Source organism: Thunnus thynnus, chromosome 5 (genome assembly GCF_963924715.1).
Source record: "Thunnus thynnus chromosome 5, fThuThy2.1, whole genome shotgun sequence".
NCBI classification, from domain to species: Eukaryota; Metazoa; Chordata; class Actinopteri; order Scombriformes; family Scombridae; genus Thunnus; species Thunnus thynnus.
Window position 1 is genome coordinate 23,786,603 of NC_089521.1, and position 24,875 is coordinate 23,811,477.

Below are 24,875 nucleotides of genomic sequence, written 5' to 3' on the forward strand. Positions count from 1 at the left end.
GATCGGTGACCATGGTGCGCGTTAGGAGTTGCTGAATGAACCGTTGCCCTGTGCTACAGGTTTTGGTGTGGAAAGTGGAATAGTGACTAGATTACTGTTTGCCAAGGATCTTGAGAGCAGGGCTCTGACTGAGTGGAGAGACCGTGGAGGGGCTGCAGAAGATCCATCGCTCAGGTCAGCCGAGGAAGACCCCCGGATTCAAACAGGAAATACTCTTTCAACACCAGGCAATAACAACTCCACACAGTTTACATTGCAATGACCTGTCTACAAAGCACTGCAAGAGACGTGGAAGCTGTTTATTTAGCTGGCCACGTCACAACAACTAAAAGTTAAAGCACATTTAAAATGTGGATGTGATAATATCAGTTTGGAAAGGAAATAGAGAAGCATTACTTTCTCCTCCATGGGAAAAGGGCATCATCCCTACTCCCTTCATCCCCTACTATCCCTACATCCCTACTATCAAAAAAGACAGCTGGTGTACCTACTCTAGAAACTCTGTGATGTACTTGCGGCTGCACTTGGACCACGACCAGGGATTGGTATCATAGTTGAGGGTAGGAGCCATGACATGATACTGGTGCTTCATGCCTGCCTCCCGACATTTGGGGTTGTCATCATGAGGCATATTGAACCTGGTGGAGAGAGGGAAAAAGAAAGGGAGTTAGAGAAGAAGAAAAAGGGATATAAGGGAACACACACAAAGTGATTATCAGTTGCTTAATGGCTTAGGAGGATAAGTGACACAAGATTTACATTCAGTCATTTTTAACAGGGGATCAATCTGCACCATCCCTGTTGGCCGCCACACACAGCAACAGACAGATGTGTGAGTAATGCCACCCACTTTCGCCTTTCTCTACAGTTGTCTGTTTCTCATTTCCATTCCCAAATGCATACACCTTCCTATTTGTGCTATCTCCCAAACGTTTATACTGTAAAATCCCCAAAAGGCTTCAATAAAACATGTACATTACCTACTTTTACTCTCTCTTACTCTATCTATTAACCTGTCCTCTCTACCATCACGGCCAACATGCTAGTGAGAATCACCTCCAGCTCACCCCTCAAAGGGGAAGGGTCACCATCTCACATTCTCAAGGGGCTTAATGCTGAGGGAAAGGTAGGGGAGGTAATACCACGCACATCAGCATACAAGTGTATGTTGCTCCAGTGTAAACAGGTATTGTCATAGTTTCACCAGAGTAGTTATTAGAGCTGCAACTAATGGTTATTTTCATTATTGATTCATCAGTCAAGTTTTTTATGTAATAAAATAGTATTGTTGTATTGTCTGACCAACAATACAAAATCCAAAGATATTCAATTTACACAAATATAAAACAGAGAACAAATATTCACAATTGAGAAGTTGGAAGTTGGTATTTTTGCTTAATAAATTACTTAAAGGCTTAAACAATTCTCAAAATAGCTGGTAACTAATTTTCTGTTGATCCTCTAATTAGTTTACTGACTAATTGTTCCAGCAGTCATACCAAACAAGACAAGAGTCTTCACAGAAGAACAGATGTATAAAGTGAAGTACGCAGCATGGCATCTGCAAATTAATGAATTCATCCAGCTTGTCTGCGGTTGGCAAGCTCATAAAGCAAGTTTTCTTGATCATGTCCAGAATAGTGCAGTCCAATACGGATGTCCTGTTTTGTGCTGCGGTTTTGGCATATACCCATAAATATGCACAGTGCATGAACACATGCATGCACACGTATATATACACACAGGAACCCACACAGCTGTATGATGTCTCAGATGTTTACAACAGGATGTGGGTCAGTGCTGGGCTCTGGGCTGCGGCTGAGGGTCAATCCATACCACCATACAAACAAGACCTAGCATGGCTGGCATGAGGCCCACCCTACAGGGGCCGAGGGCCTGAAGACAAACACCCAGGGAATAATTAAGCCTCTGGCACAGTAATGAGCTCTGCACACACAAACTGAGCTTTTGGCTGATACTGACAACACTGAATCTGGCTCAAATAGTATTTGCAACTGTTCTTTCTCTCTATATGCTTGTGCACAGGTGCATCGGGGTGATACAGACAGTGAGAGTAAAGTTCACATCACAAAAGTATTTATAAAAATTAACAAGTGGATATGTTGCTGCGACTAACTAGACTTTGTTATTATCATGATCTAGGGATTTGTGTGTGTTTATTTGACTCATATTTAAACAGCACAAATGAGAATACTGGCTTGAAGTTCCAAGATTAGAGCCTTTTATTGTAATTAGGTTATAAATCAGGCAGTTTTGTGGCTCTCTGTTCAGAAACCTCAGGGGACAGATCAATACAAGAGTCAATTCCAGCAGGAGAGTACCAATCCCAACACTGAGTTATTAGCACCCAGAATGTCATAATTTTAAAGTCCACTCACTTTTAGTTTGAGTTCTTAACAGATTAAACTACTTTGCTCTTTGTGCATTACACCCTTAATACCACGCTGCCAAGACAAAATGGATTTCTGTGCTGAAATTCTCATAAATAAGTAGGGTGTACTACTGGAGCAATGACAACTTGGTTGGGACTTTGTACAGACCGGCTGTACTTGAATTAGAGTCACAGCCAGCAGTGCAGTCTGCAGAAACAGCCTTTGTCAGCACTTCTAGACAAACAGAGCTTGGAAAATTGATTCCTGCACTGTCAGTGGAGTAATTTTATCTTCTTAGCCAGCTTGCTAAGGTTAGGCGTGATCAGGATAATGCCAGTGAAGTTTTGTGGTGTAGCCTTGACATTGAAAAAGAAAGTCTGTTTGCAGCTATAGACTTTAATAGACCAATTATTTGTGATCTCAGACATTTGAGGACTTGGTATCGTCTAATGACAAACTTGATTAATCCTTAAATGTGTCACCTTTTTAACGGCTATCAAGTGACGCAGCCTTCCCGAAAATCCCCATGATGGCTATTAGCAATCACACGTCCTTGCGGTCATCTGAGAAAGGCCTCCCATCCATTAGTCTAAATCTTTCTTTAATCTGCAATGCTCTTGAGTGGCTCCCACTACCTGACACTGGCTTTCCCAGAGTGCTAAACACTCACGCCTGTGAACGCTGCGATTAACCAAGAGGCAGAGCCAACTGGCCCTCCAGCTGCTTGAACTTTAGCATAAACAGATCCACACGAGATGTACGGGGAAGAGAAGGGGGGGGGGGGGGGGTTGTAGACTCGTCCATCTGGCTGCTGTGGTACAATCTCTTCTCTGGAAGAATGTGTGAGCGGCAATGAGGAGGAAGAAGAATATCTTTCATTCTTACCAAAAGGCTCATGGCCTCTCTCTGACACAGATCCTTTTTACTATCCTACACACACGGACATGGAGACCGGAAAGAAAACCCTCACTCACTTTCAAATTTTTACTCTGCAGAGGAGGTGGGCAGGAAGAAAGAACAGACACAAAAAGAGGGATGCTTTGTCATCCTCAAAAACCATCCCTATCTTACTGAGATGGGAAAGAAGATGTGAAATGAAAACCAGTGTATTATGTACTTCAGAAAAATGTATCCAAGTGCTTCCAAAATTTCACCAAATTTAAATGAACTGAGCTGAATTTCAAGAAAGAGGCGGTAATGAGTGATTTACCGTAATTTTGCCCCAGATGGATGTTTGTAATAACAGTGATTCATGTGAAAGATACAGTCATGTGTTTTGACTTGGCCATTTGGATACAGATTATACATACAAGCCTTTTTTCCACTTCACACATGTGGCAATATTTGCTTGTTGTGAAAACATTCTACGGCAGACAAGCGTGTTATGATAACAGTGTTTTACTCACTAAGTTAAAATGACGGCACTATGACATCTTCAGGTTGTTTTATCAGTCTTTGGGGGGGTGATATGGGAAGGAGGGCCGGGAACAAGTCAGCTCCCGAATACTAAACAGAATATTTAACCTTGTACTGTCTGATAAAGTTCACTGTGCCACTTTAAAGAAATCTTTGGATGTATTTACTGTATTTAGAGAACAGAGGGTTAACTTCTTGAGCTGTATAGTGAGGCATTATAGACTGGCATGTTATTAAAGGTCAAGTTTTCACTTTATTATGTTTTGCACCTGTGTCTGCTGCGCCCTACGTCTCTTGATAAGAGGGCTTTTGTTGGTCAGGACTGGCTATGGGGGGTGAGATGGGATGTGTGTGTGTGTGTGTGTGTGTTGAGGTAGGAGTGGGGGAGGGGTTTGCTACAGGTTCTGTGCTGCAACTTACACATGGCCCAGCTCATGAGCGATGGTGAAAGAGGCACTAATTCCATTTTCTTCACTGATGGAGCAGCTCCGGTACTGGTCACACATTGTCCCCAGCTCTGCAAGTCCTGCAGGGTCACGTACACAAACAGAGACAAACACATAGATGCACATAAACACATACAGACACAAAGTTATTTGAAAAAAAGCATGCTGCTTGAGTGTTAAAGGCGATTAAACCATCAAAACTTCTGTTCTGTAAGAGAGATTAGCCCCGCCACCGACTCCCTCCATCCTCCCTCCTCCTCTTTCTACCACTCTGTTCTGTCACTATAATATTATTAGCTGACAGCTTGCCATAAACTCATTACTGCACAGTTTATGAGCTGTGGTTAACGGAGTGGAAAGTTAATTGAAAAGGACTTGGGGTGGAGATATTTTTGCAAAGAGAAAGGCAAAAGTTTACCTAATGTGTCGCATTTATCTTTCGCACGGCAGATGTCTTCCCTGAAAAAAGAAAATACATACAATGCTGTTACCATTCTATGTAGAGAGGAATTAGCTTGAGAAACTCTTAGTTTTACTTTCAGAGTGAGGATAGGAGGTGAGTATGTACCTGGTGATGAGGAGTGCAGTGTCATGGTGAGAGGGATGGCTATCATCCTGGACGTTTTGACTCTGCTGCCAGACGCAGAAGTTGTGGAGAGTAGTGGCAGCATTGAAACTCACTGTGGGCCCTTCCTGTTATGGGTGAAACACCAGTGGAAATGTGACAGAGAAACTGTGTGCACATGTAGCAATGTTGAGAGTAGTAATGGTAGAAAGTAGGTCATTAAGTCTCATTTTAAAGGAGTATTTCGCATTTGTCAAACTTTCCTATTCTCTAAGTGGTCTTTGGAAAAAAATGACATACAGTGGATTGGGGCGAAGATCAGAAGCCTCCTATAGCTTTCCAAACAACTTCAGTCTAGTAACAAAAATCACGTCAAACACTTGTCTTTCAGTTAGACCGTAAGTAAACACAGAAAATATCCCGCTTACACTGCCTCTAGGAACAGCTGTAGATTTCAAGTGGAGGTGTTTTGGTATTTTTGATGTGAGGTAGTTAGTAATTTTGAAATGTTGGCTAAATACAATACAGTCTGCCAGACAGTTATCCTTGATATGTGGGTCAATTTGTAGCGCAATAAGCCACAATTGTGTCCCTCTTTATCTTATGGTGGTAGTCAATAAAAACTGAACGGTGGGTACCTTGTTATTTTATTTTAGTCATTTGGAAACAAACCATCTTCTCAAACACTACTACTTGTCTGGCATACACAGATGCTAAATACAAAGCAAGCCACAACCTCACATTACTTTGAACTAAATAGGCATCCTTGCATTAGTACACATGGTCTGTTGACCAAGAAATCAACACACTATAACCAAGGTGGTGAGTAAAACATCGTCATAATGCAGTATGTGATTGATGCTCAGTTTGGCATATTCCTGAAATTAATTTAACTATTTAAGAATCAATTACAGTGACCAAACAAACTACAGTGAGACTCTTCAGCATCATCTCCTGTGCAGGTGGCTAGCGGCCTCACTATAGCATCATTTGTTTTCTGTCGAGACCTCTCCTGAGACTTGAGACTGACAAGGCAGGCAGTGTCCTTTCAAACAGGCCTCACAGAGAAAAGGCCAGGCTAGGGACACCTGCACTGACGTCAGCCGTATTGGAGACCTGGATACAGGTAGCATTCAAGACCACGCACTCACCTGTTCATTGTGGATGACGACTAGCTTGACAATCACGATGTTGATAAGGTTTCCTACGCTGGGGTCTCTGTACACTGCTGCTACCTGTAACAAAGACAAAACACACAGACAAAAAATGCAAACCTCCACTAACCTGAACCAGAGCACAGATAGGGATGGTATAAAAGCTAGTATACTGTACTTAACTCAATACTTGGACTGAGAAAATACAGCTGTTGCTTTTTTTGGTTAATCTCCATGAGGTTTAATCAAAATAGCAACAGTTCAGTGAAGGCAAAAGAAAGAAAAAATGTCTCCTTCAGGGTAAGTTTAATCAACAGGGTATTAAAACCAATTACATTTCCCGCATGGACCTTAGCAAAGAAAAAATAAACTAAAACCTGGACCCAGCAACAAATGTGAAACGTCAGCAAAGCTGGACCTCAGAGCCCCTCTGTGAAGACAGCAAAACATTCCCCCTGTAGCTTTCCCCTCTCTTGCTTTTCTCCTGCACCCCTGTCACGGTCGGCCAGCGGTCTCCTGAGGCCGTGAGCAGCCTCCTGACAGGAACTCATTAGTCCACTATAAACATTTAGCTTGTCTTAGCCTGGGGGGAGGCAAATGTGGCCCAGGCCTGTTCAGAGTGGGCAAAGGGAGTTGGTCTTTGCATGCTCTTAGTCCAACTGTGACACAGAACCTTGCTGTGTGTGCTCTCGCCCCAGTTCATATTATTGTACGATCAGTGCATGATCCAAAGATGACAACAATGTCAACAGGGCTGTAGCTACCATTGTAGCTATAGTAGTAATAATTCAGGGAATCTCTGGGGTTTAATGACATAAAGAGGAGTTTAACTTGTACACCAAATTTTTTAGGTGGGTGGTGTTCTTCTGGGAGACTTTGGAATTATTTCAATTTAAATTTTATCAAATGTATTTCACAGGGACCATGCACCAACAGCATAAATTTCAAACATACAGTATGAAGAGAAGAGATGCTTTGTACCAGATTTAGTTAGCTACTTTCCATCTGCAGTCTCCGATCAGGTAAATGCAACCTCATGACCTCAGTATTTCTAAAATCCTAACAGGCACTTCATCAGCATGGAAAAGACTTAAAAATCTCATTGGATCAGCACCATGGCATGTATCAGACTTGGTGGATTTCTCTGTTCTGCTTAAAATGGCTCTATAATATGTCTGCTAGTTTGGTTAAATCATGGCTAAAGTAACGCAGAGGCTGTGAAAGAGGTAAAAAGGGGAAAAATGTGTATCTGCACCGTTGGTCTACAGACAGACTTTATAACATTCACTGTACCCTATCATCCTTCTTTAAGGATAACACTCCACTGACAATCATTACTTCTTTATAAGTTAAGGAGTGTTGTGAACATTAAGTCTGTCATACTGGTGAGAGACAGTGTAAGGTACACACAGTTCAGTTCAATTGATAACCTATCCTGCTTTGACACAGAGCAGAGACTTACATTCTTACTATAACGTATGCACAGACAGTCAATCACAGTGTTACTTGGCTTGATTACCAGCCCAGTCAGATATGGAACTCAGAAAGAGGTCAAGGTGCTGAGTCAGGATTTTACCAATTTGGGCCACTTTGGTTGATGCAGCAGAGGCTCACAAGGGGTTTACAACCAAAATGTTGAAAAGTAAAATCTGAGGGTGAATCAATCCTTTAAAATAAGCACCAATGAACTGTATGCACGTGCATGTATAAGAATCACACGGAGGTGTGTGTGCATACATTTGTATATATCCATCTAGAGCGATAACCCACTGCAAACACACATCAAATCGTCTAGTAATACTGCACAAAACTTATCTTCCACACTAAAACAAAATGTAATTTTTAGAAACATTATTTTACTTACTACTGACATGATTGTTAGGATGTAGTGCTCTAGGTTGCGTCCATGGTGGCGCACCATTTTGGCATCGGCTGTCACCATTAGCTCAACGTAGCGAGGGTAGGAGAGGAAACGCTTTCGTCTGCGCTGGGATTTGGGGTGTGCGCCGGTAGAGTTGTTGTCATAAATATGTTGATCGTCTATTGTGGCTCTGAGAGTGTCCAGTTCTTCTCCCATATTCCCTCTGCTCTCAAAAGAGACGGGCCTCTTGGAGTCCTCTGTTTTAAGACAGGAAAGTGATGAGAAGTGATTATATGGAGAGGAATATATATTTACATTACATTACACTTCATGTTACATAGGCATTCCATCAGAGAGCATGGTACATCAACAGTTAAGAGCCAAGGGTTTTAGCTTAGCTGAATTCCAGTGACATAACAGAAGCAAGCTGGACTTCTATGGCAAAAAACCATAAATTATTGTGTCATTCCAGTGTTCAGGAAAACAGTTGTACCAAGAAACAGAAGGTCAGTGGTGAGCTTTGAGACTAAGAGAAGGCAATCTGCACTCCCTATGCTTAAGTGCAAGCCATACAAACAGAGAAAATCTATGACGACATTTTACAGACTCACAGAGGGACTAGCCTCAATGTGTACTCCACAAGGGGATATAAAATTCCTTAAAATTATCCCACCTCTGTGACCCTGGCTAGTATATTATCTGAAAATTATATAAAATGTGGACAATCCTGTCAAAAGGCAACAAATCAAATAAATTTAATGCCAGATTGGAATGATCCAATTTATAGGCTAGAAGTGAACACCTTCAACAACTGCTTTAGACAGGGGAAAAAAGAACTAGGACGACAGCCATACAGTATGCTGCACATACTCAACTGGAATTCCCTCAGCTGAACTGCACGTGTTGAGCTGACTATGAGCCATAGATTCCTTTACCATGATAGAGTAAAGTTAAAAGAGGGAGACATAGGGAGAGACTAGGAAAGTGTGAGGCTTGTTTCATTGGGGAAAAGGGAAAAGAGAAATCTACAGAGGTTAAGGTCGGACATTATAGCTACACGTACATATAATGTCTGTCCACATAGATGTTTCCTAAGAGTGTAGCCTAACAGAGTTTAGGAAATCCACAGGTAGACCAGGGGAACCAGGGAGGGAGCACACAGGAAAGCTCCACATAAAAGGGTGATTTTGTTTAGGAGACAGTTGCAGAGTATGGTGGTTACTAACCAGCAAACCACCCCATACACAAAACTAACTGGTGGATCTTTGTTGAGAAACATCTCCTTCAGCACCTCCAATCAAGTTAATAAAGAACACATCGAAAACACTCTGCATAGTCTGTCGAAATGTTGCAGTCAAGATGGATAATTTATTAGCATTGGATGGTTTTTGTGTTGAAACAGCCTACTTGAGGACTAAGTATCTGCATGCAGGTCATTATGTTGTCCAGATCTGCAGTGATGCATAACCACATGTGATGTTGAGTAAGAAAGATTGCTTGCAGTAGTTTCTGCCATCTCTCAGCTGGGGGAAGATGGATTTGATCAGCCACAAGCCACCAAAGCATGCATACAATCTGACACAGAAGCTGTAAAGACACAATCTGAGATTTCTTTGACAATTGCAGATTCTATTATTACTCAAAAGCATTTTGTTCTAGTGTTCACAAAAATTAAAAATAGAAGCAAATCTTTTACATCCTCAATTCATGTAAAAATGTATATTTTTAGTCTGTACAGTCTCAATACTTCTGTTACAGATCATTTCTATTATCAAAATGCCTCTTTTATGCCAACTCAAGTTATATCAACCTTCTGCAGTGTTTTCTGCAGCTTTTAAGGACACGTGCACACATTAAAGAATTTAATAAGCAATATAAACTAAACATGAAATAACATTCAGTGAACATTATATGATTTTCATTGTTTACGAGCCAAGCATAGTTTGGAGTCCGTCATCCTAAACAACCTCCTCAACTTTGGATAACCCAATTATAGTGAAGTGCTCCATTGTCTTCTCAACACTCAATCTTTCCAGACAGTCAGACAGAGAGAGATTGTGTGTAACTGTTAGGTCAGAGAAAAGCAAAAAAAAAAACCCACTAAACTTGTTGAGCGCTCCGAGATTATTCAAGCGATGCCCCCAGCGGGCACGCGAGGTGGAGCGTGACTCCCTGGCACAATGGCACACAGCTCTTGCCGCCGTGAGGCCCAGCCCCATGCCAGCGCCAGCATCCAAGTCAGCGCCAAGCCCGCCTGTGCCCTTGCACACCGCCCGGGCAGCTGGGCCAGAACAGAGCTTTGTATTTTCCAGGAAAAAATCTCTCTGAGGCCAAACCCTTCACTAAATCCCTTAAACAGACTCATCACTGCAGACAGTCTGACATCAAAGGGATTAACAACGCAAAGAGGAGTATCTACATCTATAGAAATTTGTGTTAAGTCTCAGAACAAGCGAGTGTGAGATGAAAAAAGAGAAGAGGAGGAGGTGAAAATATGGTCTCTGTTATAATAGCCTTTGAATCAGTGCAGATTAGCCACACACAACCTTTTCCAAATCGCCTTAGGTTCAAATCCCCCTCTCACTAGGTAGTGAGCTGCTACTTACACCATGAGAAGACAGGGGTGACTGCCCTGACTCACCGGACATACAGAGACATGACATCACCCACTGGGCACTGGGCACCAAATCAGCTACATCGCCTACACATCTGCATCTCTGTCCAAATTCATTATCAAATATCAAAATGTGATATATTCCATTTCTGTTTTACACTAGCAAAGATTTCACAAGCATGAGCCTATAAAACCGATCTCCAGCAGTTCTCATAATAGAGAATAATGAAAGGAGCCCTGCACAGCACGAGTGTAAGCATTTATAAATGTTGTAATTTGGTTGGCTCCAGTATGCACATAGCTAAAACAGACCCACACTTTTATGCTCTAACGCCTACTTGACTTGTAAACGTGCAAAAAATCTTTTCATCGTTGTGCCAAAAGATAATCAAACACGACCAATACTACAAACTATGTTTATCTATTCACTCTATCACGTGTTCAATTACGCACAAGTATTCCACACACATTATAACAGTTTCATACATATTTCAAGATTTGTATGGAACCAAAAAGTTTGGTTTGAATACATACAGTACATATGCTTACACTTAAGCATTTATTTACATTCATTCCTAAACAAACGTATGGAAGCATTTTGATGCTTGTATATAATCTTTAAGGTTATGCACTTTCTGATTGAGCACACCCATGTACATCCAGCCTTTCCAAAATGATCTCATTGAGATTCAATTTCACTCTAGATCAAAGAGTTGCTCTTTGACTCTCCTTCAGTTCAGTCAAAAGTATCAGTGCCAAGAGCCCATCAATGGGGAACACACATTTTATTGTTGAACTAATTAACATTCTTTGACAATGGCCCACTGAGAGTTGAAGCGCTCTATTCCCCAGGTGCCAATTAAATAGACAGCATACCTTACATTGAGTATAGGTGGTGCCTTAGTTGTATATGAGACACTCTGGTTACTGCAGTTTAAAGGGTGACGCCATCTGTGTTCTTTTCCGGGTTGTTCAAATGGAAACGCCCACTCAGCCATTAGCAAAAAGCAGTGATGCAGGTTAGAGTGCCGCTGCCCCTCCCGGACCACTTCTTGTTCGCTGACAGTGTAAGCATGGAGAGTGACGAAAGTGTTAGCTTGGAAGATCTGAACTTGGAGGCGGAAGACCACTCTCCCCCTCCATCGCCAAACCAACAGTCAGAGCCAGGGGGCTTTATTATTCAACCATATTCTTTTGAGCCCATGGTAAATACTGATCAGGTTGCTAGGGCTGTTCCAACAGCGGAGCAGACTAGGGGGTGTATATGTAGCAACATCATCATAAAAATTATACAGAAACCTACATCAGGTCACATGGGAAATGTATTTAGAAGGGCTTGGGAAACTAGCATTTTGATGGTAAAACATACGTACTTTGACCAAAATTTGAATGTTCGGTTTTTAATACGTATGGGACACCACTGGGAAGCTACAGAATGATATAAAAACCTCAAAAAAAACTAACAGTAGAACTCAAGAGGGAGAAAAAAAGGTGAAACTCCTGCAGGCCGAGGCACAATTAAGACAAAGAGAAGCTGAGACAGCCAATTGTTGCTGCTGAAGAAGGCTTTTAAAAGTGAAGTGGCATGACTTTTGACCTCATTGGAAGACTTTGGGCTTTGTACACTTACAGTGCTCTGAGTTCAGTTGTTATTTTCAGTTCAGAGACATGCTAAAAACAGCATGGTGGTCTGTTGAAGAATGTGTTTGGAGTAGCAGACCTCCTCTGAGGAGACAAAATACTTAATACTTATGGATCTGGACTCCTAATGATGGGCAGGGGCCCAAGAGTGTTTCCTTTCTCAGATTCAAGCTGGGAGTCCTCTGACATAAAGATTTAAGAAATTCGTCCAAACATACTAACCTAACCCATGCTATCCTCACATTGAGAGTGCATACTCCAACCAAACTAACCCAAGGTGCACAAACCTCTTAATCTGTGTTTTAATAATAGAAAATGTTAAAAAATGTAAAAAATCTGCACCTAAATCTGGATCTGCATCAAATCACATATAATATTAGACAATAATTTTAATTGGCTGATGGCAACCATGATTGGAGGATGGAGAATATCTACTGTACAAGGACAAAATGTTACTGGATTTTACAGGATGGCAGAGTTTTGAAAGGTGAAAGGGCCACTGAAGTTTGGTTACATCTACACACTTCATTCAAGACTTATGGCAGTTTATGTCAAAGACAGTTAATGTCACCAATTATTGGTATGGATAATAAAAAACAAGCACATCTAAATATTTCATGTACTAAATTTGGTGAGGATGGGATGAAATTTGTAGGATGTAATGGAAAAATTAAAACATTTCTTGGTCTATGCCAGTCACTACTAATTAGTACCTTTTTGGTTCATGGCCCCACTTTTCATCAAGTTTCATTTAAATCATTTCACTAGTTTTTGACATTTCCCAGTAATAAACAGATTAACAAGGCTATTCGTCATTCCTGTTGTTAGGAATAACATTGCACCCACCAGTTTAACTGCTGAGATCTGAGAACACAGTGACATAACCAAAAGAAGTCAGACAAATTGACTTTTATGGCAATGTTGTCATGATCCCAGATAAGCAAAAGGGAAAAAATTATTATGACTACAGTTCAATATAACAAACTATTTTAAATTAAAGGATTAATAAATTATGCTTCTCCAATACAGTCAGTATGGATGAAGTCATTACATCTCCCATATCTTTAAACATATTTAAAATCCTGAAATGAATAATTTTGCCTTGACATAAACAAAGCAAGTCCACAGTTCTGAGTGATGTCTGGCCTCTCAGATGATAAACAACCAGAGCCGCAGGCGATGACATTGATGTTTCACTGGCCAGCTCTCAGCACTGCCTCTCCCCAGTCTACCTCAGTGGGAAACTGTTGCTCACCTGTCACCCCCCCTAACCTCTGACTGTCATCCATGCCACCATACAGTCAGTCACTGTCACTCAAGTTGCTCTAACCATTCCAATCAGCCCCCATCTGCTAAGAATGCCCAGACAGTAGACAGTGGCAGAAAATAGCCCCAGCTGGAATCTGTCACGGGAACTCCCGAGACAACACAACACACTGAGTTCAATAGGGCTGAGGCCTCAGGGCAGGCAGACACATGGCAGCTATTAAAGTTATAGACTGTCTATAGCTACCCAGCCCTGTTTGGACCTGTCCAGAGTATCTGTTATCTTAAAATCAGATGACAATGAGTGTAATGGACCATATTATTAGCTGCTTGCACTATCTGTCATACAGCATTATAAAATGAGACAATGACGAACCAGAGCGTTATGTCGGAGGAAGAACCTCACACCTTGGCTGAAGACTTGAAGTCACTGCATGATGGCAAAATAAACTTATCTGTCAAACCTGCTATTTCATAGCAAATGTGTCCACTGAAATGGATATTCAGAAGTCAGAAATTCAGATTCTTTTCTAGGCTAATAGCAAGGCAATGGGTGAGAAAAGCTACTTTAGAGAAGCAGGTGTAAAAGAAGAAAGACATTCAGTGGGAGCTTGGGAAAAGGCTGGGGCCTCTGCCAAGTTCTGGCGCAAGACCGACAGGCACATGCAGCGCAGGCCAGGACTGAGAAAGAAGCTCCTTTCTCCATTCCTTCGCACTGCTCGGTCAGCAATTCCCCATATTCCGCGGGATGCTTGGTCCACTGACAGGCCAGGGAGATGACATGCACTCCTAACAGATTCCTGTGCTCACACAAACACACACTCACAAGCAAACCACATCTACACACGCACACAAAAGCCCCAAAACAAACGTTTTTGCCCAGCAACAATAGGTGCTTCCTGGGATGGGGGAGGTTCAGTCCGTCTAGGGGGCATGAGGGCACAAAGCACGCCTAAGCCTTTTGGAGCCATCCGATATTCAGAAGCTCCACACCACCTAAAGCCGGACCCTAAAGGTGAGAGAGGTTGTCTGAGTGTTCAGCGTCCGTCCATCACACCCTGACTAGCCACCTTTCCTGACCCCTGTCAAGAGCCGGCGTAAGAGGAAAACAAAGAGCTTAATGCATACATGGTTACGACTGAGGCCCAGCAAACAAGCCAGAAAGCCCAATAACCACGCACCTCTAGGAGGGGAAAAAACTCAAGGTCACATCCACCCGTCCAGTGAGTGACTCCAAACAAAGAGGGAAGTGAGGTCACAATCAACAAGTGCTTCCATTCACATACATGAAAGCGCAAAGGGAGAGCGGGCAGCGATTCAAGTCGGCTAGTTCAAACCCCAGGCGGGGGAGGGCATTTTTCCATGTAAATGAACCCATTGACCAAAAACCTGATGCTAGCATTTGAACTACCATGTATACACAGTGGGCACCAAGGGGGGAATCCTATACACTGATTATGTTGGGGGTCAGGGTGCACAGATGCCATGTTTGCCAAGTATTGCCGCATCAAAGCCAGTCACTTTGCTGTCCCAGCTGCACTCAGTTAGCCATCAAACCAAGAAATCGGATGAAGCACCCCGGAGCCAACACTGGAACACTGGTGTTTGGGTTTTCAGCTGGTAATGTTTGCTGTCAAGCTGTCCATATTCAATTCACTGTGTCTAATTCATACAATATATGTCACTGCAGAGCTTTAGACTTGCAGTCAACAACTGTGAGAAAGAGATACTGTACAACTTCCCTTCCCTCTGTCTCCTGCTTGTCTTCACATGGATTTTAGAGAGCAAAGAGAAGAGAACGAGAGAAGAATCTGCCCCTATCTGTAGCCACCCTCATCCTTGTGGCTATCTCCATCGAAGGACGGCACAGGGATTCACATGCAAGCTCAGAGACACATACCCCGTAGAATATGTCATTAAAGGTCGGAGCTGTGTTGTGATTTGAGCCTAGTAAGCTTCTACTCCAGAGGCTTTTAAAAGCCAGAACCAGGCACAACAAAGCACTCTGTGACTGTAAAACATTAATCACCCACTCAACAGCTATATACTCTGGAGGTATTCTAAACAGCAAGGAAGCCACCCAGGTTGGCTGATACAGACAGAAAACTGGTACAGTTGGTACAATATCAGTCAATGAGACCTTGATTTACTTTTACATTTCTGATCTGCAGTGTTACGCTGTTGTGGTTTCCGGTGTAGTTATTCTTTGGAAACTCTGAATTTAAAATATATCACAACTCAAATTCATTCAACAGCACATAGAATGATGCTGTGATGCTTTCTCAACAGCGCATGAACACACACAGAGAAGAAAAGCAGCTGAAGACAGGTATATGGAAATGTCATGACTGCTGAAATAACAAACCTTCATTTTCCATCAAGGTAACACTTTAAAAGCCCTTATCATTGCACCTCTGTTTTTGACACTTCATAGATAGTGACCGCATATGTACAAAAAAGTCAAGTAATCATACGTGTCGGAGATGACAAGCCCAGAGCTGAAAACAAAACTTATTCTTTGTTAACTTCCTCTATGTGGAAACATAGCCTTCCTTTCCTTTCAACACATTTTTACAAAGGTGTGTAGAGACTATGCAAACTTTGGAAATTCTTACACTCTTAAGATACAGAAGTCCCAGTTGTTCTGGCGCTGTCTGTAACACACTGAAGGCAGTACTATGAGACATCATATCTGAGGGAAAAGCTTATCTCACCAGACGTATCTTTCTGCTGATAAACATTTTGTGCCCTGGAGGTCGGCTTGATAAAACGCAACTTGTTTCATCTTTGTCTTATTCAAAAATATGTTTCCTTTAGGATACAGCAAAGAGAAAGGTATATGAAGATGAGTAATCACAGTGAGGAGATGGGCCTAACGAAACAATACCTTTACAGAGGGACAGGCTGCCTGGCGAGCAGATTGGAGGAATTGTTAGCCATCTTGCATTTTTATCTGTATGGACTAACTGAGATAGTTGGCATGTTTCAGACCCAGGAGCCCTCTTAACCCCCAGACCTCTTCAAAGTCCCAAACCTGCCAAACCCTTCAGCATTCAAACTCCAGCTCCCAATTTGATTTAAGACAAGAGTCCTCTTCACAGAAACATAAAGTGAAGAAAGAAAGAAAGAAAGAGAAAAAGAGTGAGGGTCTGACCCTGACAAAGAGTGCTTTTATAGGTCCTCAAAAAGAGGAGATACTGGGAAAGGAATCTGCCCCCCTCTAACACCACTGGTTCTTTGGTCTATCATTTATATGATGAGATAAATCAGAAATTGTATTGAATTACAATATTACAGTACAGTAATTCACTGACAGATCAGTATACATATATTCATCTGTAAAAACAGTGCATTTACTGGGTTACAGGCATAATATGCTACTGAAAAAATGTTCAGCTTTGGGTGCAAATTATACACTAGATGCTTTATCACACTTTTACTGTAACATACATAAAGGTACATATTTTAGTTTTAAGGGTACAGTCTAAAACACTGCTGCTTATCCTAATCTTTGAGATTTCATCTAATTAAAATGTCCAAGGTTTTCAGTCATGAGCAAACAGATGCAAACGTCCAAATCAAAGACCAGGAAAAACAACTACAAGTGCTTTGCAAGCAGAGCGACACGCGCCAAGTCAATGTTTATATCTAACCTGCTAGTAGCTGCGTGTACTGCACTCCTTCCCATAAAAAGACAGGAGGCCTGTTAGTCTTGGCTCAGTGTGGCCTTCAAAGAGCCCATTTATCACCACATCTGGAGAGGGGCCTATCTGATAAGGCTGAGGAGTCGCAGCTTGGGACACCTCACAGTCCTAACCCAGCCCCACTGGTTCTTTTAATCCTCCTGCTCATTGTTTACCTGCTGAACCTTTGATGGAGCTCTGCAGGTGTCTCATCCATATACATATCTACTTCCCTACTATCTCCTGCTGTAAACTAAATATCATGTTCTACATGGAGTATATTGTATATGAGGTGATGAGATGAAAAGTCAGGATGTATCTCAGGGTTTAGTAGATATTAAGGGATAAGTGGCTAAGAGACAAACAGTAACTGAATGGATAATGGATGTTGCTTGGGAGTGAGTGGTCAGAAGTCATTCACCAAGCTTACACTCACAGTTCTTCAAGGAGAGTATATTTAAAAATGCCCCAGAGTGGGGGCTGAGAGACCCTCCAAATTTCTCAGTCTCTGTTTACCACACACAGGCTAAGTGAGTGAAAGGACAAAGCATATTAAGGAGGTATTGGCCTGGCCCATCAGGTCAGTCCCAGTTCTTTAAACCGCCACCGCACACAATGGCCACCACCAAGCGACAATGGGTGGGTTCAGACAACAAGCAAATCAAGCGGTCTGCACATTAAAGATTTATTGCATCGCACAACAAAGGCCGCCCACAGAGATCCCTGCGAGGATGACTCTAAGGCCCTCTATCACGGTGAACTCCACTTGGTCACCCCGCTTTATCTTGAGGGCCTCTACACCACCTAAAGGCCTCAACCATAAAAATTCAAATGAATTTGGGGGAACTTCGAAGCAGCCTCCCAAGCAGAAAACCTCTCCAGTTCTTTTCATCACAACTGCAAACTAAAAAGTAATTATTCCTTCCCTTTGAGTTTCCGCCACAGACATGGGATTGAATGCTTCAACAGAATGTGAGTGAAAACACCAGGCATTACTGGAGCGCGTTTTTGCTTAATTAAGTCAAGGAGTTTTCAGTAACACCCCTTAATCAAGGCTGAGATCTTTTGAGTAATCTGCAAGCCAAAGATTGTGATTGAGTATAATTTACATTTTAGGGCAGTTTTTATTGCCGTGGCTCAGAGATTGAATGCAGGTCATCAGGAGGTAAGTGTTTGCGGGAGAAAGTCAGACAGACGGTGGTTACAGGCAGTATAGTTAGGCAGTCTGTAGTCTGTTACCTGAGGCAGCACAGGGTTCTGTGTTGCTGTCGGTACTAGAGATGTTCTTCTTCCTCTCATGCCGATAGATAAGGTGAGGTTTGTTGTGCTTGTCATCATATTCCTCCCCCGCAGAATTCAAAAGAGGCTCCAAGAAGTATTCGCCACGTTGTGTTGTAAAAGTTCCAATCTAGAGCAGAAAAAAGAGATGTCATAGATGGTTTTGGTATGAAGCATGCACTTACATGTGTGCATACTGTACAGTATGTGTGTAGGTTTAGTTTACAGGTTATGGCATAGTTTCATTTAAGTAGTTGAGGTCTAATTGCAGTCATCCTGTGTTGCCCTTGGGCACCACTGTGCTCATTATTTCCATGCTTTTGAACAAGCTCTGTTTTTTTGACAGGTGCACATGGAAAGAACATGCTGACTTGTAAAGGTCAGAGAATATCCCTACAGCACGCTGTCAGTCATTGTTGATAGTGTAACCATGGGAATCAGGAACAACAAATCATAAGACATTTTTTATCCTTCTATACATTAATCAATGCACATGTACTGTAAGTCATCAAGATTCAGTGAACCATTTCACATCTTAATGTGCAGGCTGTTAAGTTAGTGTGATTGTTCTGACTATGAAAATGCATTTCCCCTCACAACATGACACAGGGAGGAGTGACATCATTATACATGGACAGAGCTGCTGACAGAGGAATGCTAATATTGATTTGGCAGCTCAGTCCCTCACAAAGCTTCTTAGCTCACACAGCCATGAGGCACAATGGTGTTTGTATGGTAATTTCATGCGCACACTTAAACAGGATATTGGACACTGGAATGTTATCTTTAAGGCAGCATTATTCCATAACCATCCACACAAGTGATGGACATTTGTCAATGGAAAACATACGAATCGGATATGGAAAACGTGTACAAATTCTATGTTTACCTTTCCTCTGCGTCTTTCAAAGGGTGAAGGATTAGCAGGATTGCACATATTCGCCATACATCCTCAAAAGTGCTACAGGCCTTGAGTGCAACATGTGTTCAGCGCTGTAGTGTAATGACTAGCTTGTGAAAACATGACACAAAATAGAAACAACCTCAGCACTGGAAATAAGCACTCAGAGTCTTAATGTTGCACACGATGCTGTCCTGGAGTATTATCATCTCCTCACACCTGACAAGCCAGTGGGAATGAATGAAATTGTTGCTGCTATGCAAGAATGGACCAAAGTATTGACAGAACCCAGAGTGGAATTGTGTGGCATGGCAGCAAGTGCTGAGAGGGTTTGTACAAATCTATCGAGAATGATCTTCTACCAAAGACAAATGCCGCATTACAGTAGGTGCAGGGACAATGTTGTACTTCCCACGCCCAAGTAGCAGACTGTCAGTTCCAAGACAAAGCATGTTGTAACAAATGCTTTACGGGAGTAGTTGAAACGGACATGAAAGGGCTCACTAAACTATCTCTGCAGTCGAAATAAAAGTCATTCATTCATTCACTACTTTATTTTCCTGTTCAGGAGCCCATCCTAAAAGGGAAAGAGCTTTTACATATTCTCTTATAAGTCTGACTGATACACTGACACACTCACATTCACTCCTATGGCCAACTGAGACCCAAAGTACACCAGAACTCAAATACAAATTAATTTAGCAAGTCAAAATGTGATGACATTCCCAATTTGATTGTGGGTTTCTCAAAACTATGTTAGATGCATAAATAACATCATCCAAATTTAAAGGGCATTTACTTGTGTGCCTTAATAATCAATCACTGACAATAACTTGGCAGCTAAAATCATCTATCTATGTTCTTCTATGTAAAGACAACATTCTGTTTCCTTGGAAATAACACCACAAGGTTATTTTATTAACTACTCTGGAGCTTTCAATCTTATCATATGAACTTCATCAGCAGATGGAGTTCGCCCAGTCAAATTTCCTGTTTTTGCAGAACTTTGAGGAATTTTCGTCCATATTAGCCTAAAAGTTGGCTATAAACATTCAGTTGTAAGAATTCAAACTTTTATTTAATTATTCCTGCACAAATATTTCTAAATATAAGAATGTTGCAACCTTACTACAACTACTGTTGTAGTGATCTAAGAATAATAAATGATTTATGCAGATTTATGCAACTGGTGAATGTTTATCCATATCTTGTAAATCACTATCTGTGGTGAGTTAACTTTAATTAGATGATTACGGTTGAGCCTTTCTTAAGTTATCGTGTGGTGTTAACCAAAGTCTGAACAGACAAATGCTCTGTTTTTTGTCAATGTAGGGGGCAGAGTTTCAGGGTTTCCCAGCATTAGCTCAGCAGCAAATCTGGCAAAAGTTTGGACAGACACAATGGTTGCTGTTCAGTAGTGGGTGCTGAACTGGACCTTACAGCTGAGGGACTCCTATTTGAAGCAAGGTCACACTCATTACATGGAAGGAATGACTGTTGGCACACATCTGTTTCCTTAAATCCCACAAAGACACTTTCAATTCTTTTGGGTGCTGAGTCATCCAGAAGTGGTGTACAGTTGCAGACAATCTCTAAAGTTAAATAGGATATAAAAGTGTCATGAGCCTGATCTTTACACAGAGGTACATCACTTGGTGCTGGACTAAAGATCATTTCTCAGAACAGGCTGACTCACCACACACTTCTATTCTGTGAGTGAACTGAGACAGAGAGCTCCTCCAGGAACTAACATTCCCACGGTGTGATCAATCCTTAAGTTCCTCACAACATTCATTGGCAGTTGTCTCCTCTTCAGAGCATTTCTCCTCTTTTCTGCTCGTCACAGCTCACTTTGAAAAGGCCAAAAGCTCCTCAACCCCAATACCCCCCCTCCTTCCCCCCTGGGGATGGCTTTGAGCAACTTTGGACGAAAGGGGAACCTGCTTTTTCTAGAATGACCGCTTTGTTTTAGGGCTTAATTATTCCTTAATGACCTCATCCCAACAAAATGTGCCTGGCCATTAAGCCCCAGTGATCAGATACGGACACATTTATGACCCAATAGCCTCTGGTGCTGTCTCTATTGTCCTGTCATTCTCAATGAGTGATGATGCGGATAACCAACAAAGATTCTTGAAAAAGGATGCAAACATGTTTGGATAAGCGAGTCATACATCAAAGTTGGGCAGAGGGGCAATTAAAGGCTTATTACCCTGATAATTCCAGCATACCTCGTGTCTTAAATTGCTATACAAACATGAAAAAACTCTTTATTTGGCTGTCTCTTTTCTCCAAAGCGACACTAAATAGGAGTCAGTCTCCACTGATTGATAAAACAATGATTTCTAATCATTGTGCCAGGTTTCAGCTGGAGAACAATATCTACATGCATTGTGAATGTACTGTTTAGAAAAGCCTCAAAGTGCAGCTGATACCTATTCTGTAACATGCTATCCTGGTACGGCACACAGTGCACCTATCTAAAATAAGTATTATGTCACTGATAGAGGTTATGACGGGGAGGGAGAATCCAAGCCTGTGGTCCTACAAGCCTGTCTGTGTTGCTGTGGCCAGCCAAACACCCCCACCACAGTCCACACCAGAATCCGGCTGGCGCGACTGAGGTCAACCCCCTGCCCCTGGACCAGTAACCTTATGTGACCCATGAAGTCATCCCCTTCAGCACTTATCAGATTCTCTCACACAAGAGTCAGCAAACTAAATGACTTGGGCATCAGGATCCCCATACGTAATAATGGGGCAGTAAACTCATTATTACCCAATAATCCCTATTACAGCCTGTAAGATCCAAAAGATATGATAAAGGGCCATCAAAAAACTAACAACTGCTTTTGACTAAATGATAGTATCTGTTGTTTGGGGCTTTGACTAATGATCACTGTCATAAATGATTGATCTGATTACTTTTCGTCTATGAAAAGTGAAAAACCATGAAAAAACACCCATCACAAGTTCCCAAAACCCAACATAATGTCTTAGAGTAGCCTGTTTTGTCTGACCACTAGTTCCAAGCACAAATGTAATCAATTTACAATAATATAAAACAGACAAAGCAGCAGGTTGTCAATTATGAGAGGCTGAAACCAGCAAATGTTTGGTATTTTATAAATTATTTAAAAGTGTCTCTTGATTCACAAATCAGTTCATTGACTTGTTTTGGCACTTCTGCTGTTGTTAAACTTTATTGTTTTGTAAAGATTTAGAGGTTTCTTGCAGCAGCAAAAAAGGTTAAGAAATGAAAAGCACATGTATGACACTACATATTTCATCCCATACAGATACTTTATTGATCCATGTAGGGAGCATTTGTCTTTCCATATGCTCTCTCCTCAGATGTCAGACAGCAGCTACAGAGCAGCAAACCTGGAGCTGATCAGGGCAAGAGCACTTCAGCAGAGTGGATGCTTACTGTAACATCAGCCCCACTACACCACCCCCATACCCAGACTACACTGAGCAACTGCAGCATCACCCCAACAGGGACTGAGATGCTGGCCTGCATGCTCTCCTCTCCTTGTGACATTAGTCTAGCAACACTTGCTCTTGTTACAGTCCTACACACTTGACTTAAACTGCGGGTTACAGGGTACATGCATGGATGAAATCCGTTGAAATGAGAGAAAGGCCTGTCAGAATTGCTTGATTAAAACGTCTAAAAAAAACTTTAAAGGGAAAGTTAAAAGTCAATACTCACTAGGCCAGTGCACAGACTGAAGACGGCGGGGTACTCGCTCTTGGCGTTGACGTGTCCGCGGAAAAAGCAGTGGCGCATATCGCTCGGGTCATGGAAGTGGGAGTCCGTGGCGTTGCTCTGTTCCGCTCCCAAGTGTGTCACTGTGTAAGAGGGGGCGATGAAGCCGGAGTCTGCGGTCAGATTGAGATGAAAGCGTTCCCCAAACGCATCAATCCTGTAGTGAACCCGTAAGCCCGACAGGTCATCATTTAAACTTCTCCGTCTCCTTCTGTAGTGCAATTTATGGGGGAATGATTCTCCGAAGTCATTCACACGGAGCGGGGTGATGATTTCATACGATGACAGCTGCTTGATGAAGCGTTCTGCAAAAAAAAAAAGTCGGAGAAAGTTGTGATCCAGAGACAGAATAGCGGCATTAACAGCAGTGTAATAAGCTGCAGCTGCAGACACGCAGCCCTACTGTACACCAGGCATCATTCTCAAACACCACAGACTACTGATAAAACACCTTCAACAGTATCATTTAACCGTACTCATAAATCAAAACAAAACGCTACCTTGTTTCGGATGCAATCGGTATTGCAAAGTGTCCCGGACAAGTGCTGACAGATGACACATTAGTCCAACCAGCCAGATTGCAAACTGCATGATTTCCTCCGCGAAGAAACCCGGACTGTCGTCTCCAAGGCAGTACCCTCTGTCTCTCCCGAGCGGCTCCCCCTCTCCCTCTCCTTTTCCCCGGCTTGTCAGCAACAGGTCGTGGGATCTGCGGAGGCTCTCTGCAGCGCAAGTCTTGCAAAGTGCACTGGCCTCATCGCATTGCTAAACATGCATCCACTACCATCTATAAACGCGAACTATTTATGACACATTCATCCCCCTTGCAAAAATTGCTGCCTGATGTGAACAGTCTTTACTGAAAGGAGGGATCAGTGCCAAGTACGCTTTCCCTTAGCCATCCCTAGAACACCCCGTGCACCCTAAGCACTCACCAACTGCGAAGCTACGCCCCTATAGGCTCCCGAGCCAATGGTGAGTGCGCCTCGACCACCACACATGGGGCAGTCTTGTGCGCTGCAGAAGAAAAACCCTGGAAGGAAGCTTGAGCACCAGTCAATATATAAAAATCCACCAAAACAAGACAATCATCTTGAGATCAGGGTTTTAGCCTTCTCCTCAGCAGTGACTTCTAAAAATAAATAAAAGAAAGAAAGAAAGAAAAGAAAGAGCCAATGCAAAAGGTGAATGACACTATTAAAGCTGCCCTACCACCCAGAGTTGGCTTACTTCAGTTTACAGTATCAGGATATTCTTATAGAGAGTGATGTATACTGAGAACAGATCTTGATCAATAAATTGGTCGAGCTGATAATAATGGCCAATATTAGATTATCACTGATAACATTAGTATCAGTGTACGTGTGGCTGATAACTAAGAAATTGCAGAGCTAAAACTATAAACAGTGATTGTGTTACATGCAATTAAGTAATCAGATTACTCAGAGAAACCAGATTAATAATCGGTGATCAGGGAACGTGGTACATGCTGATTACCACTGTCTAAATTTAACAAATAGTCAGATGTTCAGCAGTGGAAACTGACTTGTTTAGACTTCTACAGGCTGCTTTGCATTAGTTTCAGTTGTAGTTGAACTTTGAGTTATTTTAAATATGGGGGCACATCTCTCCTTTCATCCAGAACACTCCTCTGTGCTTTCCATGTCTACAAGCTTTTCTCATGCACATCGACTTTAGATGGAGATTAGAAACCCAGTTACTTGCACACATGGCCAAGAAATAGGTATTCTCTGAGAGAAATGTACCTGAGGAAATGAGTTCTCTCTAATCCCCTAACTCAATTACTGATACCTCTCATTTATATGATAATCAAGAAATCACCTCATTGGAGAAAGCTGATTGTAACCTGGTTACTAATATGCAT

General features: G+C 42.1%; 1 protein-coding gene across 1 annotated transcript in view; it reads right to left on the reverse strand.

Moving 5' to 3' along the window:
- LOC137183312 (A disintegrin and metalloproteinase with thrombospondin motifs 20) overlaps nucleotides 1-23,912 on the reverse strand; it is an 85,747-nt gene extending 61,835 nt beyond the window's left edge. Inside the window, exons 1-9 of the mRNA XM_067590285.1 lie at nucleotides 23,491-23,912; nucleotides 22,934-23,295; nucleotides 18,279-18,447; nucleotides 7,839-8,092; nucleotides 5,972-6,055; nucleotides 4,824-4,948; nucleotides 4,674-4,714; nucleotides 4,230-4,335; nucleotides 492-638 (exon numbers count right to left, since the gene is read on the reverse strand). Coding sequence (XP_067446386.1) covers nucleotides 492-638; nucleotides 4,230-4,335; nucleotides 4,674-4,714; nucleotides 4,824-4,948; nucleotides 5,972-6,055; nucleotides 7,839-8,092; nucleotides 18,279-18,447; nucleotides 22,934-23,295; nucleotides 23,491-23,581 — 1,379 coding nt within the window. The 5' untranslated portion in view covers nucleotides 23,582-23,912. The remainder of the gene's footprint in view (nucleotides 1-491; nucleotides 639-4,229; nucleotides 4,336-4,673; nucleotides 4,715-4,823; nucleotides 4,949-5,971; nucleotides 6,056-7,838; nucleotides 8,093-18,278; nucleotides 18,448-22,933; nucleotides 23,296-23,490) is intronic.
- Nucleotides 23,913-24,875: the final 963 nt, after the last annotated feature.